The 25,418-nt window shown below is 37.8% G+C and overlaps 1 protein-coding gene across 8 annotated transcripts in view; it reads right to left on the bottom strand.

The window, feature by feature from the left end:
* Positions 1-2,865: 2,865 nt before the first annotated feature.
* Positions 2,866-25,418, bottom strand: part of VRK1 (VRK serine/threonine kinase 1) — a 107,262-nt gene continuing 84,709 nt past the window's right edge. For 2 of the 8 annotated variants that reach the window (XM_025442952.3, XM_049113454.1), the window contains exons 9-13: positions 24,632-24,752; positions 24,283-24,341; positions 20,001-20,179; positions 8,187-8,277; positions 2,866-3,295 (exon numbers count right to left, since the gene is read on the bottom strand). In XM_025442952.3, coding sequence (XP_025298737.1) covers positions 3,264-3,295; positions 8,187-8,277; positions 20,001-20,179; positions 24,283-24,341; positions 24,632-24,752 — 482 coding nt within the window. In that variant the 3' untranslated portion in view covers positions 2,866-3,263. Of the gene's footprint in view, positions 3,296-6,701; positions 6,774-8,186; positions 8,278-18,849; positions 18,963-20,000; positions 20,180-24,282; positions 24,342-24,631; positions 24,753-25,418 lie in introns of all 8 variants that reach the window. The other 6 variants (XM_025442953.3, XM_035719899.2, XM_049113453.1 and 3 more) reach the window with 5 other exon arrangements.

Raw genomic sequence — 25,418 nt, 5'->3', positions numbered from 1 at the left:
TCAGTTGGCACAGCAAGCAACTCTTGACTACAGGGTTGAGTTCAAGCCCCACATTGAGTGTAGAGGCTACCTGAATAAATAAAAAAAAAAAAAACTTTAAAAAATTACTACTTATAATACCCCAATACTGAAGACAACTTAAATGTCCAATATTAGGGAAATGGTCAGGAAAGCGTCATAAATCCACAGGAAGAAAATATTATAGAAACATAATTATATTCATGACGTATCTGTAATAACCTGGAAAGTATTTAATTCTAGCTTTAAAAAGCAATATATGAAGTTTTAATACAAAATAATTTGAAGATAAAAATGCACAGAAAAGACTGGAAGAAAATGTGTCAAGACATTCACAGTAGTTGCCTGTGGGTGGGAGTAGGATGGCTAGTTTGTCTTTTGATACTTTTTAATGTGTCCTAAATTTCCTAGTGACCAGGCATTATTAATAAACTTTGATAATCATAAGGATATAGCCAACAAAAAAAATAGCATTTTAAGGGATAATCAAGCTACATACTGCTCTACCACATATAAACACATATACATAAACACATTTAATTTATATTTCTAGCACTGATTTATTGCTATGCAACTTAGGCCCTCATATGCACACTTAATTTAGTAATTCAAAAAAATAATTGGGGTTTTATAGCTCTGGCCTATTAGCACTTTATTTGTCTTAAGAGATCACTACTGAAAAACACCAGAAGCTACTTTACTTTAGGGCTTAGCTGATTACCAAAGATGTACCGGTTGCTTTTTGGAACATCTAGAGCACATATTGCCCCCGGCATGCAAAGGACAAGAGCCTGGCACAGGTGCCAATCCTCAACAGCCCAGACCACCTAGGCTCGCTAACAACCGAGGCAAATGGCAAAGAAGGCAGGACCACTCGGTGCCAGGAACACCTGTCAGAATGTGGACGCTGGGTTAGGAAAGAAGACTGGCAAAGTCCACTGAAACACAGACCGGAAAGGAAAGAAATGATGCAACATAAAAATAGTAAATACAGAACTGAAAAAGGGCAAGGAAAAAAAAAAAGGCATAACTCCAAATGACGAGTCTATTCGATCACTGGCTTAAAATAAAGGGAATGTAAGAAAACCAAGTGTAAGACAGGAAGGAGAAGGAGAGCAGTGGAATCAGGAGATGCAGCCAATGAATCAAACTGGCTACTATGGCTACTAGTTTTTAATTTTTGCAGCCCTGCCAAGAGAGTAACATTCGAGAAAATGCCAGCACTTGTTAAAAACAATATGTGAGGAAATATTTGTTTTCTTAATATTTAACCAACAGGTTTTGCTATGTTTTTGTGTTTTGAAAAATAAAAAAGGCTAAGGCATATACACAAAAACACACCACACACATTTTATCCTATTTTAAGCGTCAATGTGTTTGAAACAGAACTTGAGAGTTGATTTAGGTGTTACAAATAAACTTGGGACCATAACACTGATGAGCACGAAAATCCAACATTCTACAGAAAACAGGAGGCGGCTCTGCCCAAAATCTAGTTCTCTATTCTGCGAAGACACACAGCTTAAGAACTTCAAGAGGCATTTAAAAGATTAACTTTCAAAGGAAAGTCTACAGATCTGGTATACACTTTTCAACTTCTGACCACTACCGGGACACAGGTTCCATGCGACAACTAAACACCCACATCAGGGAGCCAAAGTTTTAAAGTCTCTGTGTTGGCTCAGAGCTGCTCAAATGCAGTCCGCCTTGACAACATGTGGTAAATCTACATTCCTCCTGTGCTACTACTTACTTTTTTCTTTAAATCAGCTCACTTTTTTTTTTTTTAATTTATTTATGATAGTCACAGAGAGAGAAAGAGAGGCAGAGACACAGGCAGAGGGAGAAGCAGGCTCCATGCACCGGGAGCCCGACGTGGGAATCGATCCTGGGTCTCCAGGATCGCGCCCCAGGCCAAAGGCAGGCGCCAAACCGCTGCGCCACCCAGGGATCCCCAGCTCACTTTTTTAAAAACAGAAATACCTACTCTAGGCTTGTCCTAAGCAACAGAGAAATCACCAGTTTCATGTGCTACTTATGTTCTGAATACATATTAAAATACACGTTCTGGACAGCCCGGGTGGCTCAGCAGTTTAGTGCTGCCTTCAGCCCAGGGAGTGATCCTGGAGACCCAGGATCAAGTCCCACATCGAACTCCCTCTGCCTGTGCCTCTGCCTCTCTGTCTCTCTCATGAAGAAATAAATAAATTTTAAAAAAAAATAAAATACACGTTCAATCCTTAAATACTTAAATAAAAGTCTGTCTCTATGCCACCTAGAAACATGGGACATGCCATTAAGTGGTAAGGTGTTCCCTTTAGGAAATCCAACTCAATTCCAATCTCTGCAACGAAGTAAGCCTTAAAATTGTTCATAAAGGTTTAAATCCCAAGCTTTTATCACCAGGGTGACTAGAAGAGTCCAAACCTTAAAATGTTTGATCCCTAAAACTCTCAAGTGCTTAGTTTACTGCACAGACATCATATGCTACAAAACACAACACTTGTAAGAAAAATAATCTCCTGTGAATGAGCAATACGCTTGCTTTGTTTGTTTGTTTCCCAGGATCTCCTTAAAAGCAGCCAGTCTATAGGACTGTGATCATGCTACCACTAGATACTCTATCACCCGTTTTCTTTTCATACAGCTTGCATGCTTACGTAGTCCTTCTGCAATCTAACTTTGAAATACATGCATTTGGTCTCTCGCAGACACATTAAGTACCCCACTTTTGCTTTCATAGCCTTTTTCCTTTGTTCCTCTTGCTTCATACAGCAGTTGCTCAATGAATACTTGCAGAATGGAACAGAACCAGTACGATCCAAATCTTAGAGCCACAACAAATGGTGTATTTGTATCATGCAAAGAGACCTTTATTTTAAGGTTTGTATCTGCTTAAAGGTGAGGACTTTGCCAAGCATTCTAAACACTTAGGGCAAATGTACAATGATTACAAAGTGCACATCATGGGGTTTTTCTTATAAGCTACTTCAGAACCTCAAACACATACCGCTCGGGAGAGCTTAAAGAGTATGACCTAAAGATTTTCAATTTTATAAATTAGTCTTTAATAAATTGTACAAAGTATTTACTTCATAAAAAAGTTTATATTTTTCAAAGACATAGGTATTTTCATGGTTAGTCCCACCCTAATAGACTCACATGAAAATACAACATTTAAAATAGAGAAAGAGGAAAAAGTTAAATGACAGGAAGAAAAGAAAAGTCGGTTGACAGCATTTGATTTACTTCTGGACTCTCTTTCTGGTTTTTGAACCTTGAAGAGAAAAAAAAAAAACAAATTCAAATCATTAACTTATAAAAACTAAAAAACAGAAATATAAGCATTTCCAAATATACTTATTTGTATTTAAAAATCTAAATGACTACAATGATTTGTGGAAATGAAATTCAAACACAAAGGTAATGGTTAATAGCCTGAAAACCTTAGGAAACTGTGTCAACTCTTTAATATGTCAGAAAAATATGCTAACCTGTACCTTCCAGTCTTAACAGAACTCACAACAGAACTCTGCCACTGGCAAAACACATCCAATTTATAATGGAACTAAAATATTTCTCCCCCAAAATTTTATTATGCAATCTAAAACAGTAACTCTTAATGTAAGCTATAGATAGCAACACGACAGGCAGTCATTTCTTGAAGAGAAGCGACAAAGTAATGCATATTTTGAAAAGCAAAGAATAAAATGTGTTGCTTTTTAAAGCCTGTTACCTATACTCTTTAGGCAGGAGGACACTGGGCCATTCCAAAACACAAAGTCTTTTCCACTAGGAATTAAATAGATCCCAACTGAGTAGCCTTCTAAAGAAGCATCACATCTGATAACTGGTCTAAGTGCCTTATGACAGTTCCTATCCAACAACTCCTGAGTTGGAATAAATCAGTGATTCTACACTAGGGGCAGAATTCTTTATGGGAATTCCACATGGGCATTCCACCTCACCGAGGAGACTCTATTCCCACCTAGCACCCCCACTCTACCTCCAAGGCGAACACAGCAGTTGGAAGGGTATGTTGAAGCCTGATCACGGCTCCCTAGCACGGGCAAACGAAGTATGCCCTCCCACTGCCTCATGCCTCCCTCTGCCAGGAAAAGAGCAACGGTACCAGGGTGAGGGGCAGTGTGGTCGCCCATAATTTATCAATGAATGTACTAAACAACAGATCAATAATATTTCTTTTCTGAAACATACAAAACATTCTTTGAATCCAGGACAGTATTTACCACATGTCTAATAAAAAATTCTAAAGATGTTCTGTTTACAGGCTTATTTATGTGGAAGATCAGTTTGAAAATTAGTGTTTTTTATTTTTCCACGTTCCAGTTTTTACTTAATTGCCATATACTTCAATTAAAGCAAATTTCAAATTTTCATGGATATCTTTTTTTTCCTGCCACTGATAATCCATAGCCCATATTATGGCTGGTTTAAACTTTTGAGCTTTCTCAATTTTTGTGATATATATAAAAAAAAAAAAATCCCATGGTAGGTTTTTAGTTTTTTATTTCAAGAATTTTGAAATTATTTTTGCACAGAAAACTAAGAATGTTTTGATGGGCTGAGATGGGCATAACAGAGTATCACGAAATCCAGGTCAGTAATCAGTACTATAGTACATCTTCCCTTTCAATAAATTTGAAATCTATAGTCACATTACAAAGGACACTTAACAACAGTTATCACTATGTTCAAATAGTAGTATTCTCATTAACATTCTAATTTGTCATTTTATTCTTAAATACCACTGCTGCTTATCTCCTTCAAACTAGATTTAAAATTTTTCACTACAACTAAAACACTATCACCATCTTGAATATATTACATAATAATTATGTAATAAATTCATGTTGCAGGATTCTGCAACATGGAGTCTTTGCAGCAGGTATCCATTCAGTATCTTCCCTAATAATCAACTCTAATTGTGGCACAAAAAATACTTTTGTGATTCTCGTCTCTTTAAAAAATATACCCATTTTCATAATATATTACTACTGGTAAAAGGTGCAATTGTAAGACTAATATGTAAAACTTAACATCCAAAAAACAAAATACCTAAGTTTGGGTACTCTTCTCTGATTTTATTAATGCAGAAATTTAAAGTAAGTGGGAGTTTCTTTGTTCATTTAAAAATATCCTTTTGATGAGATCATAGGTATTTGGGAGGTAAATGTAAATCCTGCCTCCCTCAGATTTCTCTAGAATGGACCAGTATTCAAGGTTACTTCAAAAACAACACTCACAAGAGAAGGTTGTGGAGTACTGTCCATTTCATGTACGGGAGGGACAAAGAACACCAGCCATAAATATCATGGCTACATTAACTAATTTTTGGTATAATTCTGAAGTATTGGCACGGTTTTGAAATGCCAAAATATGCATGGTTTTTTAAGGCTTATCATTTTGTGGGGGGAAAAATTACTTAAAGCAAATAACCAAATTTTCTCAATTGGTAAAAATTATGCCTTGCATAAAAATAAAAGGATTAGAGGCCTCTGTTCTTCTTGAAAACCACCCCGTCACCCCCTCTCTTTCTTTGAGAAAACCTACACAATACACATTTTGAAAGCTTTCAGAATGTGTTCTTACACAATAGACCCCCAACTAGTCAAAATGAGTTTAGGTGTATCAAGAAAATTATACACGTTTTTAAAATGGTCTAAATAGATATTAAAGGAAAGTTGCTCCCATTTTGCCAGGCACAGCATTCTGAAAGATCACACAGTGAGAAAAATCTCTTACCATATTGTAAACCATAAATTGTGTTTGAAAATAAAATTGTTAATGAAGAAACTGACATTTCTAAAGCTGCTGTTAGAGGTAACCATTCTTGAAACACGTTTATGACACAAAATCTTAAAGCTCTAAAACACAGAAGTCACTGAATTGTATTATATATTTCTTGAAAACAAAATTCAAACGTAATAGTGTGCCTCCTCCTTCAAGTTACTTTAAAATGATGAATATAAATATATATTTTCATGAACATTAAGCCTTTTTTTTTTGCCAGAAACAATAACATTTTACCATCTCAGGTAATATTTCTTTCATTTATGAATATTTAGATGGCAAAATACTCTAACTAGCCCTTTACTTTAGAAGAAAGGATAAATTACAATAAGAGGAGAAACAATGTTTAAGTAAAACAATTCAGAGTTTATATGAATAAGGGAGAATTTAATTATTCTATCTTCTTTTTTTCTAAATCAAAACCAAAAATCTAGATTGTTCTCTTTAAATTTGCAAGGGGACCCACACTCTTGTTATTAATAACTAAAAAAAAAAAAAAAAAACAACAAATATATTTTCTTCCAGTAAAAGCCATCAGTGTAAGGACCTTAAATTAAAATTCTAGGTATAAAAAACATTTTTCATAATTATAGTCGAATTTAAAATCATTTATGTATCAAAACAAATGACGCTGATGCTCATTAAGCAAAGTGCAGGTAACAAATGACCTTCAGGCAGCCAAGAGAGACAGGAGTCTTCTCCACACACAGCTGTGAATTCACTCTGGGCTAGATGGGTATCAGCCCCTTCCTAACACAATGTGGGCCCTTTCCTAAACTAAAACTGCCCATTTTAAAACATGAGGGATTTCTTAAAGTAAGAATATTGCTCTATCTTTACAAATGCTCCTTAATTTCACTCCCACTCACTGTCATAGCTGCTGTTGCTAGCCTCTGGCTGAGACAGGCTTCCATGCACTGCTCCTCGGGACTCCTCACTTCCTAATAACAAAATGAACAAGACGGGAGGCAGGAAGAAAGTGGGGATGGGAACAGGCTACAGGAGAGAGAGAGGAATTTCTTCAAAACCTTTAGCCTCCAGGGTGAAATTCTGTCCTCCCTCTTTAGATACCCCAGCATTCTCTGGGGTGAATTCATGTAAACCTAAGGATGTTCTATCCACACTATATGATAAAGACAATGTTAACTGAGTTGGAGGGCAGACAATTCTCTTGGAAAGTCGAATGTTTGTCTCCACAGATGAGACTATCCACAAATGACACTATCAAAGGAAAGGTAAAATATATCCATGGCCTGACTCAACAGGGCACTTGTACATTAATGAAACTTTTCCCCAGAATGAGCCTTTTCTATTAGAAGGCAAGAAATGTTTTGGAACCAAAAAATAATAAACAAAGGGCAGAGAGGTAGGAGAAACCTGGTACTGCAGCCAGTACTGAATCTCTTCATTGCATCAAATAAATCCTCTCTTGTGAAACCTGAAACCATCTTCCCCTTGCCTGAGCTGCCCACAGGTGTGCCTACACATCCCGCACTGCCCAGCTATGAAGGGGACCACATGGAAGCCCAACCCTGCCATGCCCTTTGCAAGTGGGGCCCTGTTAATGTCGATGATGGCTCTGCTCCGTACTGGAAGAGCCTTCAGCACTAGATTATGAGCCACCTCAGAAATGACTTTCTACTTTGCCTTTTGCTTCAAGAGCTTTGAAAAGTGATGACTTAGGGGCTCCTGGGTGGCTCAGTCAGTTAAGTATCTGCCTGTGGCTCAGTCATGATCTCAGGGTCCTGAGATCAAGCCCTGTGTTAGCTCAGCGGGGAGCCGGCTTCTCCCTCTTCCTCCCCCACCCCCACTCATGCTTGCTCTGTCTCTAGTGCTTGCTCGCTCTCAAATAAATAAAATATTAAAAAGAAAAAAAGAAAAGTGATGACTTGAGGCTTTAATTCCTTGTGTCCCAACTTGTTGAGAGAAAAGGAGGGTTGGCACACTTTGTGGGGGGTACTCAGGCAGCTCAGGCCAGTGGAACTCAGCAGCTGCAGTAAGCCCAGGTACTACTCGCCTGATCTGGATCTTCCTCGTATCCCATTATGTACATCAACATGTGGAAATGGAAAGACAATAGCCTGAGAGGTAGGCTTTCTGGCTCTGCCATTTAAATGTCTCGTATCTTGGGCTCCCTAGATGCAAAATGAGAGTAGCTCCCCACCCCAATTTCATGATTACTGTGAATAGTAAATAATGCAATGTATGTACGAAGGACATTGTGATAATACGATACAAATATAAGATCTTCTTGCATGATGTTTTATTATAAAATCATAGGTTACCTTCTTGGAAGGAAATGAAATCTGTATTTATATACAGAAAAGGCTAACAGGTAAGACTGTTCAACTTACGGGTCTGTGTGGCCTCTTTTGTCTGTGTATCGGAGCATTCCATGTCTTCAACACTGGACTGTGTGCTCTCCTCAATTCCTTTCTTGCGCTTCTTACATACAAAGATTTTTTAAAAGAAAGAGAAAGAGAGATGTAGTCTGACGGTCAAGCAAGTAAATACAACAACTTACCGTATACTGGTATACATGCCAGTCTATCTAGGTGGGGGTGTTATCAAAACATACAGTAAGAATATATACAATCTCAGGGTGGGTGTTACCTAAGGGGAAGGGGTTGGGGATGGAAGAAAATGGAATTAAGAGAATCTTCAACTATATAGTAGTCTCATTGTCGGCTTGTCTGTTATAACCACTTCTAACTTTTTATGCTTCTTATAGTTCATCACTGAAACCCTACCCATCAGGACTGATTATACAGAAACTCTGTTTTGAACATCAAAGCATTTAACAAATTTGGAATTGGCCCTGAGGCTAATGACACTTAATTCTCCCAATTTTTACTGTGTGTGTGTTTGGGGGGCGGGAAAATATACTTTGTCGATACAGTATATAACTGCTTATACCCTGTCAATCGGTGGCAAAATTCTACTCACAAATCAATAATGACCAACTTCCAGTGCGTATTTTCCTTTGTATACTTTTTATTAAAATTTTAAGGGGGACACCTTCCTATAAAGGAAGAGTCTTAAAAGTAAGCACATAGCCCTCCTAAAATCTTGAAAATAGGTTGGATTTTCCACCTCCCCTCAAGCTTTCCCAACTTTTTTTTTTTTTTAAGATTTCATTTATTTATTCTTGAGAGATACAGAGAGAGAGAGAGAGAGAGAGGCAGAGACACAGGCAGAAGGAGAAGCAGACTCCATGCAGGGAGCCCGACGTGGGACTCAATCCCTGGTCTCCAGGATCACGCCCTGGGCTTAAGGCGGTGCTAAACCGCTGGGCCACCCGGGCTGCCCCTTTTCCAACTTTCTATTTATTTTTCTAGTTGAGGGCTACTTAGGAGTAAATGCTTATATTCTGTCACCAGCTAGTCTTCCCAGGTGTCTGTTCAATTTCTTTTTATTATTTTCTATCACTATGACATTTTCTAACTAGTTCAGTACGGTATGAGGGTTTTAATTTACTCAACATGTCTACATGTAGGAATAACTATGGAAGGACTTACGAAATAACTTTAGAACTTTCTATTTTTCATATAATTTTATCCTATGTAGTCTCAAATTTAAATGCGATAAAATCCAAATGATAAGTCAAAGAGCTTCCCTGGGTTGCCCAGATTTCATTTAGAAAATCCTCTCATCTGTCCCAAATTTTAGATTCGCAATGCATTGGAATATCCTCACTTACATTTTCCAACAATTAATATTAAGTTAAACTTCATCTGCGAATTCACTTGCTTCGGGCCATGTTGCACACTGCCTGCTGACAGAACACTGCTCTCTTGCCTAACAGCAACAGGCTCTGTTCCACAGAGAACTACATGGGAAAACTCTACTCAAACCACATTCCCTGAAACACCCCCCCCCAAATGGTCAGAACTGTTATTATCTACATATTACAAATAACCCCACTGTTTCAAAAATATTCTTAAGGCAGCCGTGAAAAGATTAAAACTCTGAGGTTCCTGCCATTTTCCTAAAGAAAATGCTTCACATAGACAAAAATAACTTGACTAAAGTTTAAGAAACTTTCAAAGGCATTGATTTAGATCTGTATATGGAGGTATTGCCTCTCAGAGATAGCTGTTAAGAGAGGCTGTAACTTCATATAACTGATGAGAGAAGGGGAGAGTGCCTTACATCTTTCTTTTCCAAAGTGTTGCTTCATGATTACCATCTAAACCCTGCTGGGCTGAACAGATTGGCTCGATAATTACATACAATAACTGCAGTGGGCAGGTAACCCTCAGCTGGCACAGGGCAGCTCCCCTGTGAGAACTTCCATATGCAAACTGCACTGATGGAGTGCACTAGGTACATCTTTTCTGTCGGTGCACAGGCCTGATTAACGCCAGCCAAGACTCCAAGGTTAGCATGTCAGCAGATTTGTGATGCATTAGGCAGGAATAAACACGGACACTTTTGTTCGTTCGGACCAAAATTAAGGAGGAATATTTCACTACTATATTGCTTCCCATACAGGAAAGAATGCATTTTTTCTGATTTTAAGGAGGCAGACTTTTAGATGCTCATTATAAAGGGAGCTATCCAATACATTCTACCCAAGAACCTAGTGCATTCATCTTGTTCCCAAGCTTATTTAATAAAAAAGAGCTTTCTTAATCTCCATGCAGGTAAATTACACAGGAATGAAAAAAACAGCCAGTATTCAATCACCACCACCAAAAACAACAACAACAAAAAAAACCCCACCTGTGTTTTAAGCATCATGCAATAGGTAAAGCACTGAATTTCATTAGTCCACACTTCAGCTAGGTGTCTCCTGCCCAACTTTTCTGAGAATATATTTAGTTTTGATAGAAAGGGCCAATGGTCTACAGGAAAAGACCAATTAAAAACAAAAAAAAACTTAAAGTTTAATAGTATCTAAGTGTGTTATTGATTTTATAAGGCAATGAGCAAAATTCCAAACAATTCACTGGCAGCTTCTTTCTCCGGATTATCTCCAAATGCTTCATTCTGTTATTTGTCAACATCCTGGGCTTCAGATAGTGCATATTTGGGTTCTCCCAGAACAGAAAACAGCTTCACAAAGGGACTGTGCTAATGTCTGATTTTGTCATATTCCACACCAGGTCCCACAAAGTGCCTTTGCGTTTATAAATGAAATCAAAATATTGTACGGCACACAAGAATGACTTATAAACTTAGAAGAGAGTTTTCTTTTAATTCAGCACAGCTAAAATATCTGCAGACAATTAGGTTTTTTTTCAAAGGGCATTAGTGTATGTATTACGCATTGTATTTTTGAAGTGTTCAGATATGCTAGGCTAAAATTTAGTTAATTAGCAGCTTCTCACTTCCAGCTTAGAAACAGGAAGACAAATCAGCTAGATGCATTTGGACTGATAATTTACTAATAGTCTAAACACTGACTAGAGACCACTTAAGAGACTTAAAGCTGTTTTAACGGGACAAAGAATAAAAATCTTGCGAGGCAAAAACCAAAGACCCGTTCATTCTTTGCTTCCCAGGTCGCACATCAAAAGATCACCTCTAGATGCTTTCAAAAGCCTCTAAAAAAAGCCAATCAGATCCACTGCTCTATCAAAGGAGAGGAGTATTCCAGGACTGTTGCTGGTTTTTTCCTCCTTATTACAAAAATCACCATTCTAAGTTTCCTTATTACAGAAACTTAAAATATACAACCTAAAACTTCCAAAGGTCTGGTACTTTACATGTGGCGATGAACAAAGAACTCCAAATACAAACATGTGACTCCATCCATCAGTTCATCTCATTTTATTTACTTAAGGCCACCTGAAGTCACTGGGAAAAGGTGCATACTTTATAAACAGTATTATTTATTTATAGTCCTATATTCATTAGTAGCAACCAGTAGCTAAAAAAAAACATGGAACATACCTTCTATGAAGGCAAAGCAGACACGTTGTTACGTAATATTTACAAAACCAGTGGAGTTGGTTAACATTCACAATATAGACAGAAAACGCTGAGGCTGGAGACAGAAGGCTAAGAGAACAGGCTCAGTGTTTCTCAGCTGAGGATGGGAAAGATCAGAACTCAGAACTCTTCATTCTCGCTCTAATTTCTATCTTGGAGCTATGTCGTCTGGTACAGGCCCTGCAGTGGACACAGCAATTCCCAGCTGCTGTGCTTTCATATTAGCGCAACCCTTCCCGAAGAGTTCGAGTCCACAGAACTCGACAGATCCTATTACACACCCTATTTCTCCCTTCTACATGTGTTCCCAGAAGGCAGGGACTACTGTTCCCCATTTGGGGAGCACTCGTTGAGTCAAGCACAGTATTTTACATAGAAACATCTATGCGTCTGCACCTGTCGAGGAACTCTTCATCCAGTGTTGTAATAAGAGCTGACTTCCTATTTTACTCCAAACCCTTTACAAACTGTGTAATTTTAAGTGAACATTAAGTAATTACAGGTATATTTTGAGAAAAAGTAGGAAGAGGCCAGACATAATTAGAAAAAGAAGAAATGAAAGATGGGAAGTGGGTCAGGAAGTGAAGGACTTAAAAAGAGGGGCAGATTAATTTGAAGAAAAATCTAAAAATATTCTGCTAGAATGCATTAAAGTGATTTATTATTTTAAATGAGTTCCAGTGATAAAGGCTGTAATAAGAATCATAAATATTACAATTTCTTCTGCAATAACGTGGGCTTCCATGTTACCAGGGGGAGAGAACCCACCACATATTTACTAAGCACCTACTGTGTGCCTTGGTACTGTTACAGGCTGCATTCTCAAGTCGAAAAATATATGCTAAAAAAATAGATTAAAGCAAGAGTAAGCTTATCTTTTATAAAAACATCAAACACACACAGGTTAAATTTGTAACACTTTAAGTCCTAGAAGAAATCACTTCAGAGTTCTGTAAATAGTCTTACATAGTAAGTGTCCAGTGTAACCCCACATGCATGAATGCCATTCAGTGAAGTATCAGTGCACCTGTAAATGGAGCCCATGCACGACTTATTTTATTTGTTGTTCCTCTTGTTACTTGCTTAAACGTGCTTGTCAACACGTTTCATTGTCTACTATGGAGGTAGGAAGAGCATGTAAACTCATGTCAAGTTTGCTAGCTATTTCCAGGTCTGGGGGAAAGGGTTTAACAACAGAAAATGTTTCATCATATGACTAACAAAGTTTGGAATATGGTGTTCTTCACCAGTTCAAGTTCTTCACCCTTAAAATACCATGAAGAATGAAGAATTTACTGTCATTGTCCGAAAATGAATTAATGCTACCTATTGTACAAGAACTGAAATCTCAGGTGACTGTAATGTGGGAGACAATCTGTGAAGAGCTGAGAGGGTGATAGCACAACATGCAGTTTACTCTTGTAGAGGAAGAGCAGAGATTTTGGGTTACCCCAGAATGTTCATACTCACAAACAAGCAATAATGTTTAAAAATAAGGGACATTTGTGAGGGGTAATATTTCAGCCTCCCTCCATCTGAACTCTGAAGAAAAGAACACACAATAACAGTTAAGAAGTAATTCAGCAGCAACAGTGACAGAGTGTCACACCATAACCTTTGAGAAGTGATGGCCAAGAAGAGTCAGACACTTTTAGAAAGCACACACCACCAAACCATACTGAGGAAAAGAACATGAGTGAACACCTTTCAGAAACTTTTCACCACTGACCTTCAAGTTACAAAATATAAATAGGAAGCTTGGAAAGAAAGAGTAGAACAGCCCCTGGAAGAGACCTTCCCTAGTTCCACAGTCCCCGACAGAAAGCAGGACATGTAATTCTGTTTCTTCTCTGGCTGAGAAAAAATCTGGAGAAAGGGGGCAGAATAACTACAATCATTCAAGACTAATTATTTTCAATAATAAACAATGATTTACCAAAATAGATGACAAAAGAGGAAATGAATAAAACAGATCAAGCTATGGAGAAGAATCCCCAATGAGGTTTCTCTAAATATGGGTTTAGATTTTACCAAACTTTTGCCTCTTCTGACCAGGAAGGGAAAATGGGGCAGGTACTGAGGAAACACAGGTAATCCAGCCTGCAGTACCAGCTAAGCCATGGCCCTCCAAACCCTCCCAGACTGTGAGCTGCAGGCAAAGAATGTCCCTTAACAATGCCAAACCCCCAAATCCAAACTATGAGGAAAAGCAAAACAGTTTCATCAAATGGAAAAGCCAAGGATTCACAAATATGGTAATCTGTTCTGCCCAGATAAAGCTATCCTATTCAATATTAATACGATCCAGAGAAGAAGTATGCCAACAAAATGAGAATCCTCAGAAACAAAAAAAGAAGATGAAATAAATGATTGCAAAAGACAGCCAAGATTCCACTCTGAAAGAAAACAAAGTCCTCCCAAAAGAAGAAAACTTTATAATGTGCATTGGAGGCTTAAAAGAAAAAAGATTTTAAAAACTGAGTAAATGAGAATTGATCATTTAAAAGAGAAAACAAGGAAACTGTGCAGCCAATAAATAGAACAGAACACCACAGAACTTATAAATATATTAGAAACATCAAAAAACAGCAGAGAGAGCTGACAACTAAATGACACGAAGGTAAGTTCTATGGTAATTACAGATGATACAAAAGAAATAGATGAAGAATTAAGCACTTAGAAGAAAACAGAAAGGAAGACGCACATGTATGATCTCTACACAGCCAGAGGCGACTGCAAACATGACTGAGAGAAATGAAAGATCACCTAAATAAATACAGGGGTATACTATATTCATGGACAGAAAGGTGGATTGTTAATATGTCAATTCTACCCCAAAATGAGAGTCAGTGCAATCTCAATCAAAATCCCAGAAGTATTTTTTTTAATACCAGAAGTATTTTTGTGGAAATTAATAAACTGATCCTGATATTTATACATAAAGCAGAAGGGCCAAGAATAGCTAAGACAAAAAGAACAAAGTTGAAGGAGTAACACCATCAGATACCATTATGAAGCCAGGAGTTCAAACAGTGTGGCTTGGTAAAAAGGTAAGTGGGCCAATGGCACAGAACAGAGTTTCTAGAAGCAGATCCAAACACATATTGTTACCTGAAAACCTGCTACATGCTGTGGGGACATTACAGTCTTTTCAATAAATGGTTCAAATCAACTGGTTATCCACAGGAGGTAAATAAACACAGACTCACACCATGCACAAAATCAGTTGCTGTTATATCGTAGACCTAAATACAAATGATAAAATTTCTTGATAATAAAAGAATATTTTCATGACCTTGGTAGACAAAATTTTCCCAAAAACAGAATACAAAAGGGCACTAACCATAAACAGAAAGACTGATAAATTAGGCTTCATTAAAATGCAGAACTTTCTGTTCATCAAGAAGTACTACTACATTAACAGAATGAAAAAATAAACTATCAATTATAAAAAGAAAAGTGTATAATACATAGACTGCATATATATGAGGTAGTCAAATCTACCAAATCAAAAGAAAGCAGACGACCTCCTCCTTTTTCATGGACAAAAGATTTGAAATGCACCTCACAGGAAAAGGACAATAAGACTGATGGGCATAGGAAAAGGTGTTCAAAATCAATATTCTCAAGGAGATTAAATTAAAACCACAAAGGAACACCAGTACAAATCTACCAAAATGGATAAAATTAAATATAATGCAAAAGCTACTGTCAAGCAATTAGACGTCTCATAAACTGCTGGTGGGATTATCAACTGGGACAACTGCTGGGAGAAACTGCATGACAACACCTACTAAAGCTAAACATAAGCCCTCCACCCAAGTACTTCCACTATGTATATACCCCAGTTAAAATAAATATATGCAGTTCCCAAAAGAAATTACAAGAATGTTCTTAACCAGCATTACTGCAAATGCCAAAAACTGGAAACAGTACAAATGTCCATCAAATATCCATCAATAAAAGGAATTAAGGAATTATGATGTTCTCATATAACAGAGTGCCATACTATACAGTAACAAGAAACAGAAAACTTCTGTTGCATGCAACAGCATGGAAATCTAGACATACAATGAATAAAAGACACAAAAAAGTATAAGAAGAATATATTGTAAGGTGCTATTAATTTTCTTTAAATGGCAACTAATCTATGGTGTCAAAGTCAAAACACTGGTTACTGTTAATGAAGGGATAATGGCTGGAGGGGGCCTGATAAAGGTTTCCTGGGTTCAAGTGATAATCCATACCTTGATATGGGGGATGTTTAAATGTGTATGTTCACTTTGTAAACTTTGAATTCCACATTCACTTGTGTATTTTTCTGTACATATGTCATAATCTCACTTAAAAATATAGGGGAAAAAAGCTACCTGGCAAAATCCAGCCAAATAATATGAGATTTAAAATACAGAGCTCAAGCAAAAATCTAAAGAAGAGAATCATTAGTAAACAATGAATCCACTTACATAGAAAACTACGACTAAATCCTCATCAGAAAACAGAAAGAAGGGATCCCTGGGTGGCTCAGCAGTTTAGCGCCTGCCTTTGGCCCCGGGCGCGATCCTGGAGACCCGGGATCGAATCCCACGTCGGGCTCCCTGTACATGGAGCCTGCTTCTCCCTCTGCCTATGTCTCTGCCTCTCTCTCTCTCTCTCTGTGACTATCATAAATAAATAAAAATTAAAAAAAAAAAACAGAAAGAAATGTACTGACTTCAACCATCTAAACTTATATAAAGGAAAAGACAGTTTCTATTATTCTAGGAAAGAAATGTACTGACTTCAACCATCTAAACTTATATAAAGGAAAAGACAGTTTCTATTATTCTAGCATGCTAAACCCAGCTAGACAGACTTTCGCCAAGTTCAGAGGGTGTATCTGGGGCTATCTGACTAGAACTATAAGCTGCCTTGGGGGCAGTCACCTCGAGACAGGAAGCTGTCCACCAGAGCAGCTGCAGACCACTGGTGGGCAATGGAGGGCCTCTACTCTTGTCTCCTTGTACTATGTTTCAGGGTGAGTACCAGCAGGGATTTATTTAATGGTTAATCATTTTTCAGAGAAACTCTAGGAAGGGAACTAGCATAATACAACTTAAAAGAACTAAAAAATGTGGGAGTAGAGAAAAGGGTATGTGCACGTCATTCACAGGAAACAACAGTATATACTGTTGAGAAAAATGCAAATCGCAGGGCCACACTCTAGACCTACTCAATGAATCTCCAGGGATGAGACTTGAGAAATTCTAATGAACAGCCCCTTTTGTTGGCTTGGGCAAGTAACTTAATCAAAACCTTACAAGAAAATAGCTAATGGAGGTATTAATGTCCTTTTAACTTGCTGAGTTCTTTCCAGTAAATTAAGCTGTTCTTAACCCAGATCGGACAGGGAGGAATTCTTTAAGGATGGAACTACGTGCTATTGATCTTTATAGCCCCGGGGACCCAGCCTAGACCAGGTACATAAATTAGACCTTTATATTGTTGAATGTTGGTTTAAGAGTACACACTGAATCCAGTGCTGGAACTGTACTGCCCGATTCTAAGGCAAGTGTTCAGTTCTGATCAACAATGAAAATCTCTGGCTGTGAACTTCCTAAAGGTAGACTGATACCTAGTTTTTTTCTACTTCAGCTTTATATTATCCCCAAATCCTGTGCTTTAAATAAAACTCTTAGGCTACTGAGGCTGAAAACATTTTCAAGTGGGAAAATTCATATTTCACTCTAGTTTCCAAATTTACTGTACCATAATCAAGCATGGCTATTTAAAAATGGATAGAAACCTTGTTTCATTCCACTGCTAACCAATTTTTATATGTTCTTACCATCATGGACAACTCTCAGGAACATAAAAAGAAATATGTATATTGAATTAAAACTATTATCCCTTTCCAAAAGAGATTTGAGTGTCGTAAATACAAAGAGTACATACTTAAAAGTTTTAAGAAATTATGACAAAGGGAAAGGAGAATACATACTAATTATAAGGATTAGCATAATTTCTATGATTAAGCATAATTAACTCTGAGCTTCCTAGTAACCAGAGCAAAAAACGACATCTTGATTATACACCCCTTGCTAAAAAAGAGATGGAGGGATCCCTGGGTGGCGCAGCGGTTTGGCGCCTGCCTTTGGCCCAAGGCACGATCCTGGAGACCCGGGATCGAATCCCACAACGTGCTCCTGGTGCATGGAGCCTGCTTCTCCCTCTGCCTGTGTCTCTGCCTCTCTCTCTCTCTCTCTCTGTGACTATCATAAATAAAAAAAAATTAAAAAATTAAAAAAAAAAGATGGAATACTAATTTATCAAAGGGAAAGTTTTCCCTTGTAGAGACAGAGTCCCTAACTTTTCAGTTGGTGGAGCTCTGCTATTATCTGCCTTAAATGTGGAGTATTTACAATGTATTTGAAGAAAATGTTCTGGGCTTTAAAAAAAAAAAAAAAACTTAAAAAAGAAAACTGGTCTGGTCCAACTTGTTCAGGTTACAAAAACAAGACAAAAGGCCACCTAAAATTAACAACTCATCTACAGTTACACGGCCATCAAGCAGCTTCAGGATCTTACCTAATCTGAACTTTTATTAACTTCTTTTTAATACAAAGAATAGGCCTGGGTCAGCTATGAGGGTAGGGGCAAAAAAAGCAGTAAACTAATGAAGCAATCTAATAGTTCAGTTGTTAGTCATTTTTTTCCTCCTCTAAATGAAGCTTTATACATGTAGGGGATGATCCAGCAGGAAATTTCCAGCCTTCTGAACTACCCAAGGACACATGAGAATTTTAAGTTCACAGATGTTAGCTCTGCAGCAGACTGACCTATTCAGCTATAAAGTCAGCCAAGCTGCAGAAACCAAATTTTCTCCAGCATGTAAGTCCAAATAACAGTGATCTGAAAAGTAAGAGGGTATGGCACTGGACATGTTCTCACTGCAACAGAGATCTTTATTTCTCAATCAGCAAAATTTTAGAGGAAAACACCACAGAAGCTATCTATGAATATTAATGCACAGAAACCTGTCCTGAGCAGAAAGGTGCAAGCTGTATGTTTACACATACATGCAAACTATAAGTTTACTACCTTACTGAAAAATCCCACTCGAGCTGCCATTTTATCCTCTTCATTTCAAAACTGGACATGGCTTTCAGCACACTTGTTGACCACAAAAATGGAGCGATGCAATTAAGACAAAACTTACAAAAGAAAAAAATTTAGATGTAGGTGCATGTGCATAATTTCAGATTTGGAGCGAAACTACACAGAGACCTAACTGCCAAAAAAAAGTCAAATTCAAGATACAATTTCAAAATTCCCATCTCCTTTATAACATTAACTTATAAAGTTAAAAAGAATTATAAAAACCTTTTAATAATGCTGCTTCTTATTTTAAGAAGAGAAAATTTGCTTTTAAACCCTTTTTCTCATAGTTTGGAGATTTCCAAAGGAATCTACTGGAATTTACAGAGTCAGTAACAGGAAAAGTAGTATTGTAAAAAAATATTTTTTTTCTAAGAGTAGTTCTTCTTTTTGATTTAAATGCAGGTAGCACATTTTATTCAATAATTTCAGACTATAAAGGAAATCTGAGTTAGTAATTTAATTAAAAATATCCAATAAGTTAATTTTAAAGTCATACCAAGAAGTTATTTACATGCCTGCACAATACTTTGCCCACAATGTTCACTGTTAACATAGCTGTCCGATAAGTGAACCTCTTTCTATGCAGATACATAGCTTTACATAATGACATTTCTATAAAGAGCAAACTAATGGTCAAATGGTAAGCACCCCACACCAGCAAACAAAGAAACTTTCGAACACTAATTTTCAAATAGTCATTTTCAAACACTGATTTTCAAACGGTAAATGCTTTGACCACATCAACAAAGGAGGAAAAGCTAAGAGAGAAGACCAACCGCACTCAGTGGCCTGGGAGAAAAAAACACCCACACTCTAAATCGCATGCCCCATCCCAATCCCCCTGTCAGTGGTCAGTATCCCAAGTGACAATCTTTCCAGGAATTTACTAACTTGCTACTGCACATAAGAAACTGATACTTATTCATTCTTCTACAACCCCCTACATGTTTTTGTGCCTTTACCTAATGGTGATAGATATTTAATTGCCAAGCAATCTGTTACATTTTTCTTTACTGATTTATTTCTCTAAAATTAGTTTGCGGCAATTATCATCATAGGAGGCCAAAGGATAACTTAGGATCAAAATTCACCTTCGTCATTGACTTTGCTCTCAAGCCTCCATTCTCCACGGGGCTGAGGTCCAGCTTGCCATCATCCTTGCTTCCTATAGCTTTTAGTCCTTGCAAAAGAGTGTCTCGCAAGTTCTGATAGAGAGGTTTCTCAGCATAGCCCAGTAATTTCACTGTTTCCATGTATTTAGCAATTTCATCTAAAAGAGTAACACAATTGTTCTGTAATTTTTTAATCACAAATACAACAGATTTATCTCTTACTTCTAAGAAAATAACTCACAGTAAAATTAGAATGCAAATGTGTATCCTGTTAAAATATGTTTTTTACATAAATCACTTCTTCAATAGAAAGTACGCTTTTGAAGTCGGGAGCTGTCAGATAAGTGAAATAAGAAACTTATTTTGAGATAGAATGTAAAAGACATTTTTGTAATTCTAAGGGACAAAAGATGAGACACATATTAAAATTTAAACATGCACGAAATAACTGCTGTAGTTTTAAGGCTACAAAAACAAAACAGGAAAGGACCTCAAACAGATTATAAAGTAAAAGGTACTTAAGTACAAGGACGATCACAGCCGTATTTTTTTTTTTTTTTTTTGCCACAGAAGCCATTAATTCTATAGAAAATAGCTGCATTCTTTGTGAAAATGGGAAATAAAACATACCAAAGCCAAGTTGAAGGGAGAAAGAAGCAAGACCTACTTTTCCCATAAAAGAGGAAAATCAGCTTCTGAATGATGAAAGGCTCACTGTACACTGAGGCAGGACCAATCCCCTAAAAAGAAATCTTACTAGTCAAGATAGACACTCCTCAAGGCCAGAAATCCATCGTTAAGCTAACGACTCCTACATCCCCAGCCTCATCCGTCCACTGGCCCCCAGGAACCTGTGTGCCCACTCCTCTTGGATCTCCAACTATCCTCTTGAATCCCAACAAATCCAAATCCAAACTCCTGACCTATCCCTCCACCTGCTCTCCTGCAGTTCCTCCCACCCCAGTTACTGAGAATTCCATCCTTCCAGCTCAAGCCAAAAACTCTTCCCACACCCCACATGCCATAAACCAAGAGATCCTGAGAGCACTACACACACACACACACACACACACACACACACCCTCATTCAAACACTGACTAGCACTTACCATGCGACAGGCACAATTCTAGGTACTTGGGATATGTGAGGAAAAAAGAAATGGAAATCCCTCCCTTCATTTTCTTAATCTATAGAGGATCTATGGAAAATCTAAAGCAAACTTCACCTAATAAGGTCACATATGGAAAACCTTCCTTCGGAGGGGGTAAAATGTGAAGCATGTCCACATTCACCACTTCTGTTCAGTGTAATAGTCATCTACGCTTTTAGTCAGTACCGTAAAGCAAGAAAAGAAAGAGAAGGCAAAGAGAGTGAAACAGTTTATCCACAAACACAGCACTGTATGCAGAAAACCCTAAGGAATCTATAAAAAAAACTAATGGGACTAATAGGTAAATTTACCAGGTTACAGAATACAAGGTAAATATTTAAAAAATCATTTTCTATGTATCAGCAACAAGCAATTGGAAAATAAATTTCTTAAAAAATAGATCACTGGGGCAGCTGAGTGGCTCAGTCAGTTAAGCCTCTGACTCTTGGTTCAGCAGGAGTCATGATCTCAGGGTCGTGAGAACGAGCCCCTCAATGGGCTCTGTACTCAGCAGGGAGTCTGCTTCCCCCACCCTCCGCCCGTCCTCCTCCTGCTCTCACACACATACACACACACACACACACACACACACACACACACATGCTCTCTCTCTTTAAAATAAAAAAAAATCTTAAAATAAAATTTAAAAACAGATCATTTACAATGGCATCAAAAAAACATCAAATACTTAGCAACAAATACGATGAAGACAGGCAAGACTTTTTACAGACAAAATTATAAAACACAGTGAAAGAAATGAAGTGGAGGATATACTTTATTAGTAGATTGGAAGACTCACTAGTACAAGGATGTCAGCTGATCTAGAGTCATGGCAATCCCACTCAAAATTCCAGCAAACTGGAAAGGGAGGGGATGTGTGTGGAACTGACAAGGTGGCTCTAAAATGTACACAGATACTCAAAGGGTCAAGAATTGCAGAAGACCAAAGTCAAGTTAAGGAGCATCAGTGCTGAAGGACTTATACTACCAGATGTCAAGACTCAGTCAGAATCATTATGACACTGTGGCGCAAGAACAGACAAAAAGAATAACAGAAAGAAGGAGTTCAGAAACAGATCCACAGATCCACACTTGATTTAAGACAAAGGTAGCACCATAGACAAGAAGTGTTTTCTTCAAGAAAAGCTACTCGGTCAACTGTTTATAAATATGGGGGTGGGAAAAAATCTGGCCCCTCCTTATATAAGGCACAATAATCAATGCTAGGTGGACTAAACATCTATATCTGTAACAGGGGATCTATAATTGCCAAAAATTGGAAACCATCAACAGCAGAATAGTTAAGTAATAGGATATAAATACAACAGACTACTATTAGAGATGAGAATGAACACATCACTGTTAAACATGCAACAATGGGGTCCCATGAGGATCAAATGCACAGCATGGGGACTATAGTTAATAATCTGGTACTACAGACTGGAGAGTGGCTGAGCGTAGATCTTAAGCATCCTCACCACACACACACACACACACACATACACCACAAAGTTAACTGTGAGGTAATAGAAGTGTTAATTATCTTGATCTTGTTAATCATTCTATGATATAAACATATATCAAATCACCACATTGTACACTTTAAATGTATACAATTGTATTTGTCAATAAAGTTAAAAAATAAATAAGTAAAAACATTAAGAAAAAACCCCATGCAACAATGGAAATGCATTTCACAAATACAATACTGAGTAAAAGAAACAGGACTCCAACAGAGCTAGCAGTCAAGATCATGAGGGCAGGGATTTTTATCTACGTTGTTCACACTCTATGATTCCATTTTTTATAGAGCTCAAAAACAAATCTTAGGGGTTGGAAGTCAGGCAAGTTATTCATTAGCCTAGAGGGAAAGGCTCATGATTCGTAGGAGGCACAAGGGGGGACTCTGAAAAGCCTATAGCGTTCCATTTCTCATATGGTACTTGGTAAGACTGCAATTTTAAACTGCATAAGGTCAGAGTGGACTACCCTAAAAAGGAGACAAATGAGCAAGGGCTTGAAAAGACATCTAAATATGTGTGAAGTAACCACTTCTCACTCCTCCCACTGCTACCTCCCTTCCCTGGATCTCTGTGGTGGCCCTCCTAGCCGGCTCCTGCTCATACTTGCCTTCCTCCCTTAGCAGTTTATTCTCAGAACAGGAGCTAGAGAGTTCCCTTAAAAATACACATTGATGTCACTCGTCTACTCCAAACTTTACACTCCTGCTCAAAGTAAAAGCCAAAGCCCTTATAATGGATGGCCTAAAACAACGCAGTCCTCTAGTTCACCAGACACACTGTTCCCCAGACTTGCACAGAGCTCAATCCCTATCTCCAACTGCTCAAATGTCACCCTTCTCAATAAGGCCATCCTGGCCACCCAATTTTTTTTTTTTAATTTTTATTTATTTATGATAGGCACACAGTGAGAGAGAGAGAGGCAGAGACACAGGCAGAGGGAGAAACAGGCTCCATGCACCGGGAGCCCGACGTGGGATTCGATCCCGGGTCTCCAGGATCGCGCCCTGGGACAAAGGCAGGCGCTAAACCGCTGCACCACCCAGGGATCCCCCTGGCCACCCTATTTAAAATTCCAACTCCCCCTGACTGTACTCCCTACCTCATCCCCACACTCACTAATTCTATTCCCCACTTTCTTTTTTTCCATAGTACTAACCACAGAATATACTATAAAATCACTCCTGTGTTTACTGTAGTGTCTCTCCCAACTACAACATGAGCTTCATGAAGACAAAAATTTCTCTTTATTTAGTTTACTGTTGTAACTCTAGTATCTAGAACAGTTCCTGGCATTCAATCAAGCCTCAATAAAAAAAAAAAAAAAAAAAAAAAAAAAGTTGAATTTATGAATGAAATTTGGTTTCCTTTCCTGAAAGTTGAACAATAACTTAAGGAAGCTCAAATCCCCATTTAGTCCACCTTTGGAAAGGGGTCTGCTGTCATGATGAGAACAGGCCTCTATACAACAATCACACTTGAAAATACCTAAGCTCTTACTTTACGGGATATGCTGTGCACATCATGATTCTTAATCTTTTTCTCCCAGAAAACGAAAACCTTATGAACATTTAAGAAGTCTTTTCCTACCTGGCTTGTTTCTCTCAGGAAAACATTTGTCCATCAAACCAGCAATATTCTCTCTATATCTGTTAAAAATTAAAGAATGAGTCATTGTTTGAAGCTTTATACCATGGAAACTTATTAATATTTAATGACAGTAAATAGCACAATAAGCAGCACTGCGTTACATCCTAAATATGCTTACAGGCTTTCTTCTAAAATAAACAGAAGACAGAACCAAGGACTCCTCCTATTTAGCAAGTACTTTCTTATTTCTACATCAGTAGCCATTAAAACTATAGTCTCTTCAAGAAATTCTGACATACACATTTATCTTATCATGATTTTGCCCAAGATAATTTAAGTTTTCCTTTACCTCATTTTGGAATCTCTAACATAGTTAGGATCTTTCAAATTATCTTCCCATGGAAGATGACCACTAAGCCACTGGATCATGCAATAACCAAGTATTTCCAAATCACCACGTCTTGATGGGGCTGTGAATACAAAAGAAGCAGGATAAGGATACTAAAATCACTTTCAGGTATAGTTTCAAATATATACAAACCAATAAAGTAAAACAGCCAATCTTACAGTCTTGTTTTTCATCAAAACTTATCATTGCATTTAATAAAAGTACTGAATAAATACTTGGCAATACGAAAGAAGTCATTTACATCCAACTAACAGCTTACTTTAAAATCCAAATTGGCAAACTCTAGAGTTTCAAACTAAGACTATGAGTGTAGGAAATAAACTATAAAGTGGAGACACATTTAATATTGCTCTTGGAAAACCTGAAGACACTAAAATGCTATGAGCTACGGAGAGGCCCAGAGAACTGGGGGTCTCAGCTCCTCTATACTGTACGGGCCCCAGAAAAGCAAAATGCCTGCTAAAGAAAGCAGGATGATTTCACAGGTAAGAAAGTCAGTTTGCCTGCCGCCAAGTCATGGCTGCCTAAGAAACTTATAGACTTTTAGGGGGAATAACACCCCACATTCAACTAAGCTAAAGAGAACCAAAAAGAAATCCTGAGCTGAACCAAACCACCTTCCCTGCTCAAACCATGGCGTCTGTGAAGGACAGAAGGGGACCACAGGGAAAGACAAGGTGGCAGATTACAGGGCTGGAAGAGTCTAACCTCTTCCCCGGATCCCTCC

Source organism: Canis lupus, chromosome 8, assembly GCF_003254725.2.
Source record: "Canis lupus dingo isolate Sandy chromosome 8, ASM325472v2, whole genome shotgun sequence".
Lineage (NCBI taxonomy): Eukaryota > Metazoa > Chordata > Mammalia > Carnivora > Canidae > Canis > Canis lupus.
Note: the sequence above shows the minus strand (reverse complement) of the source record. Positions and strands in the feature narration are given on the sequence as shown.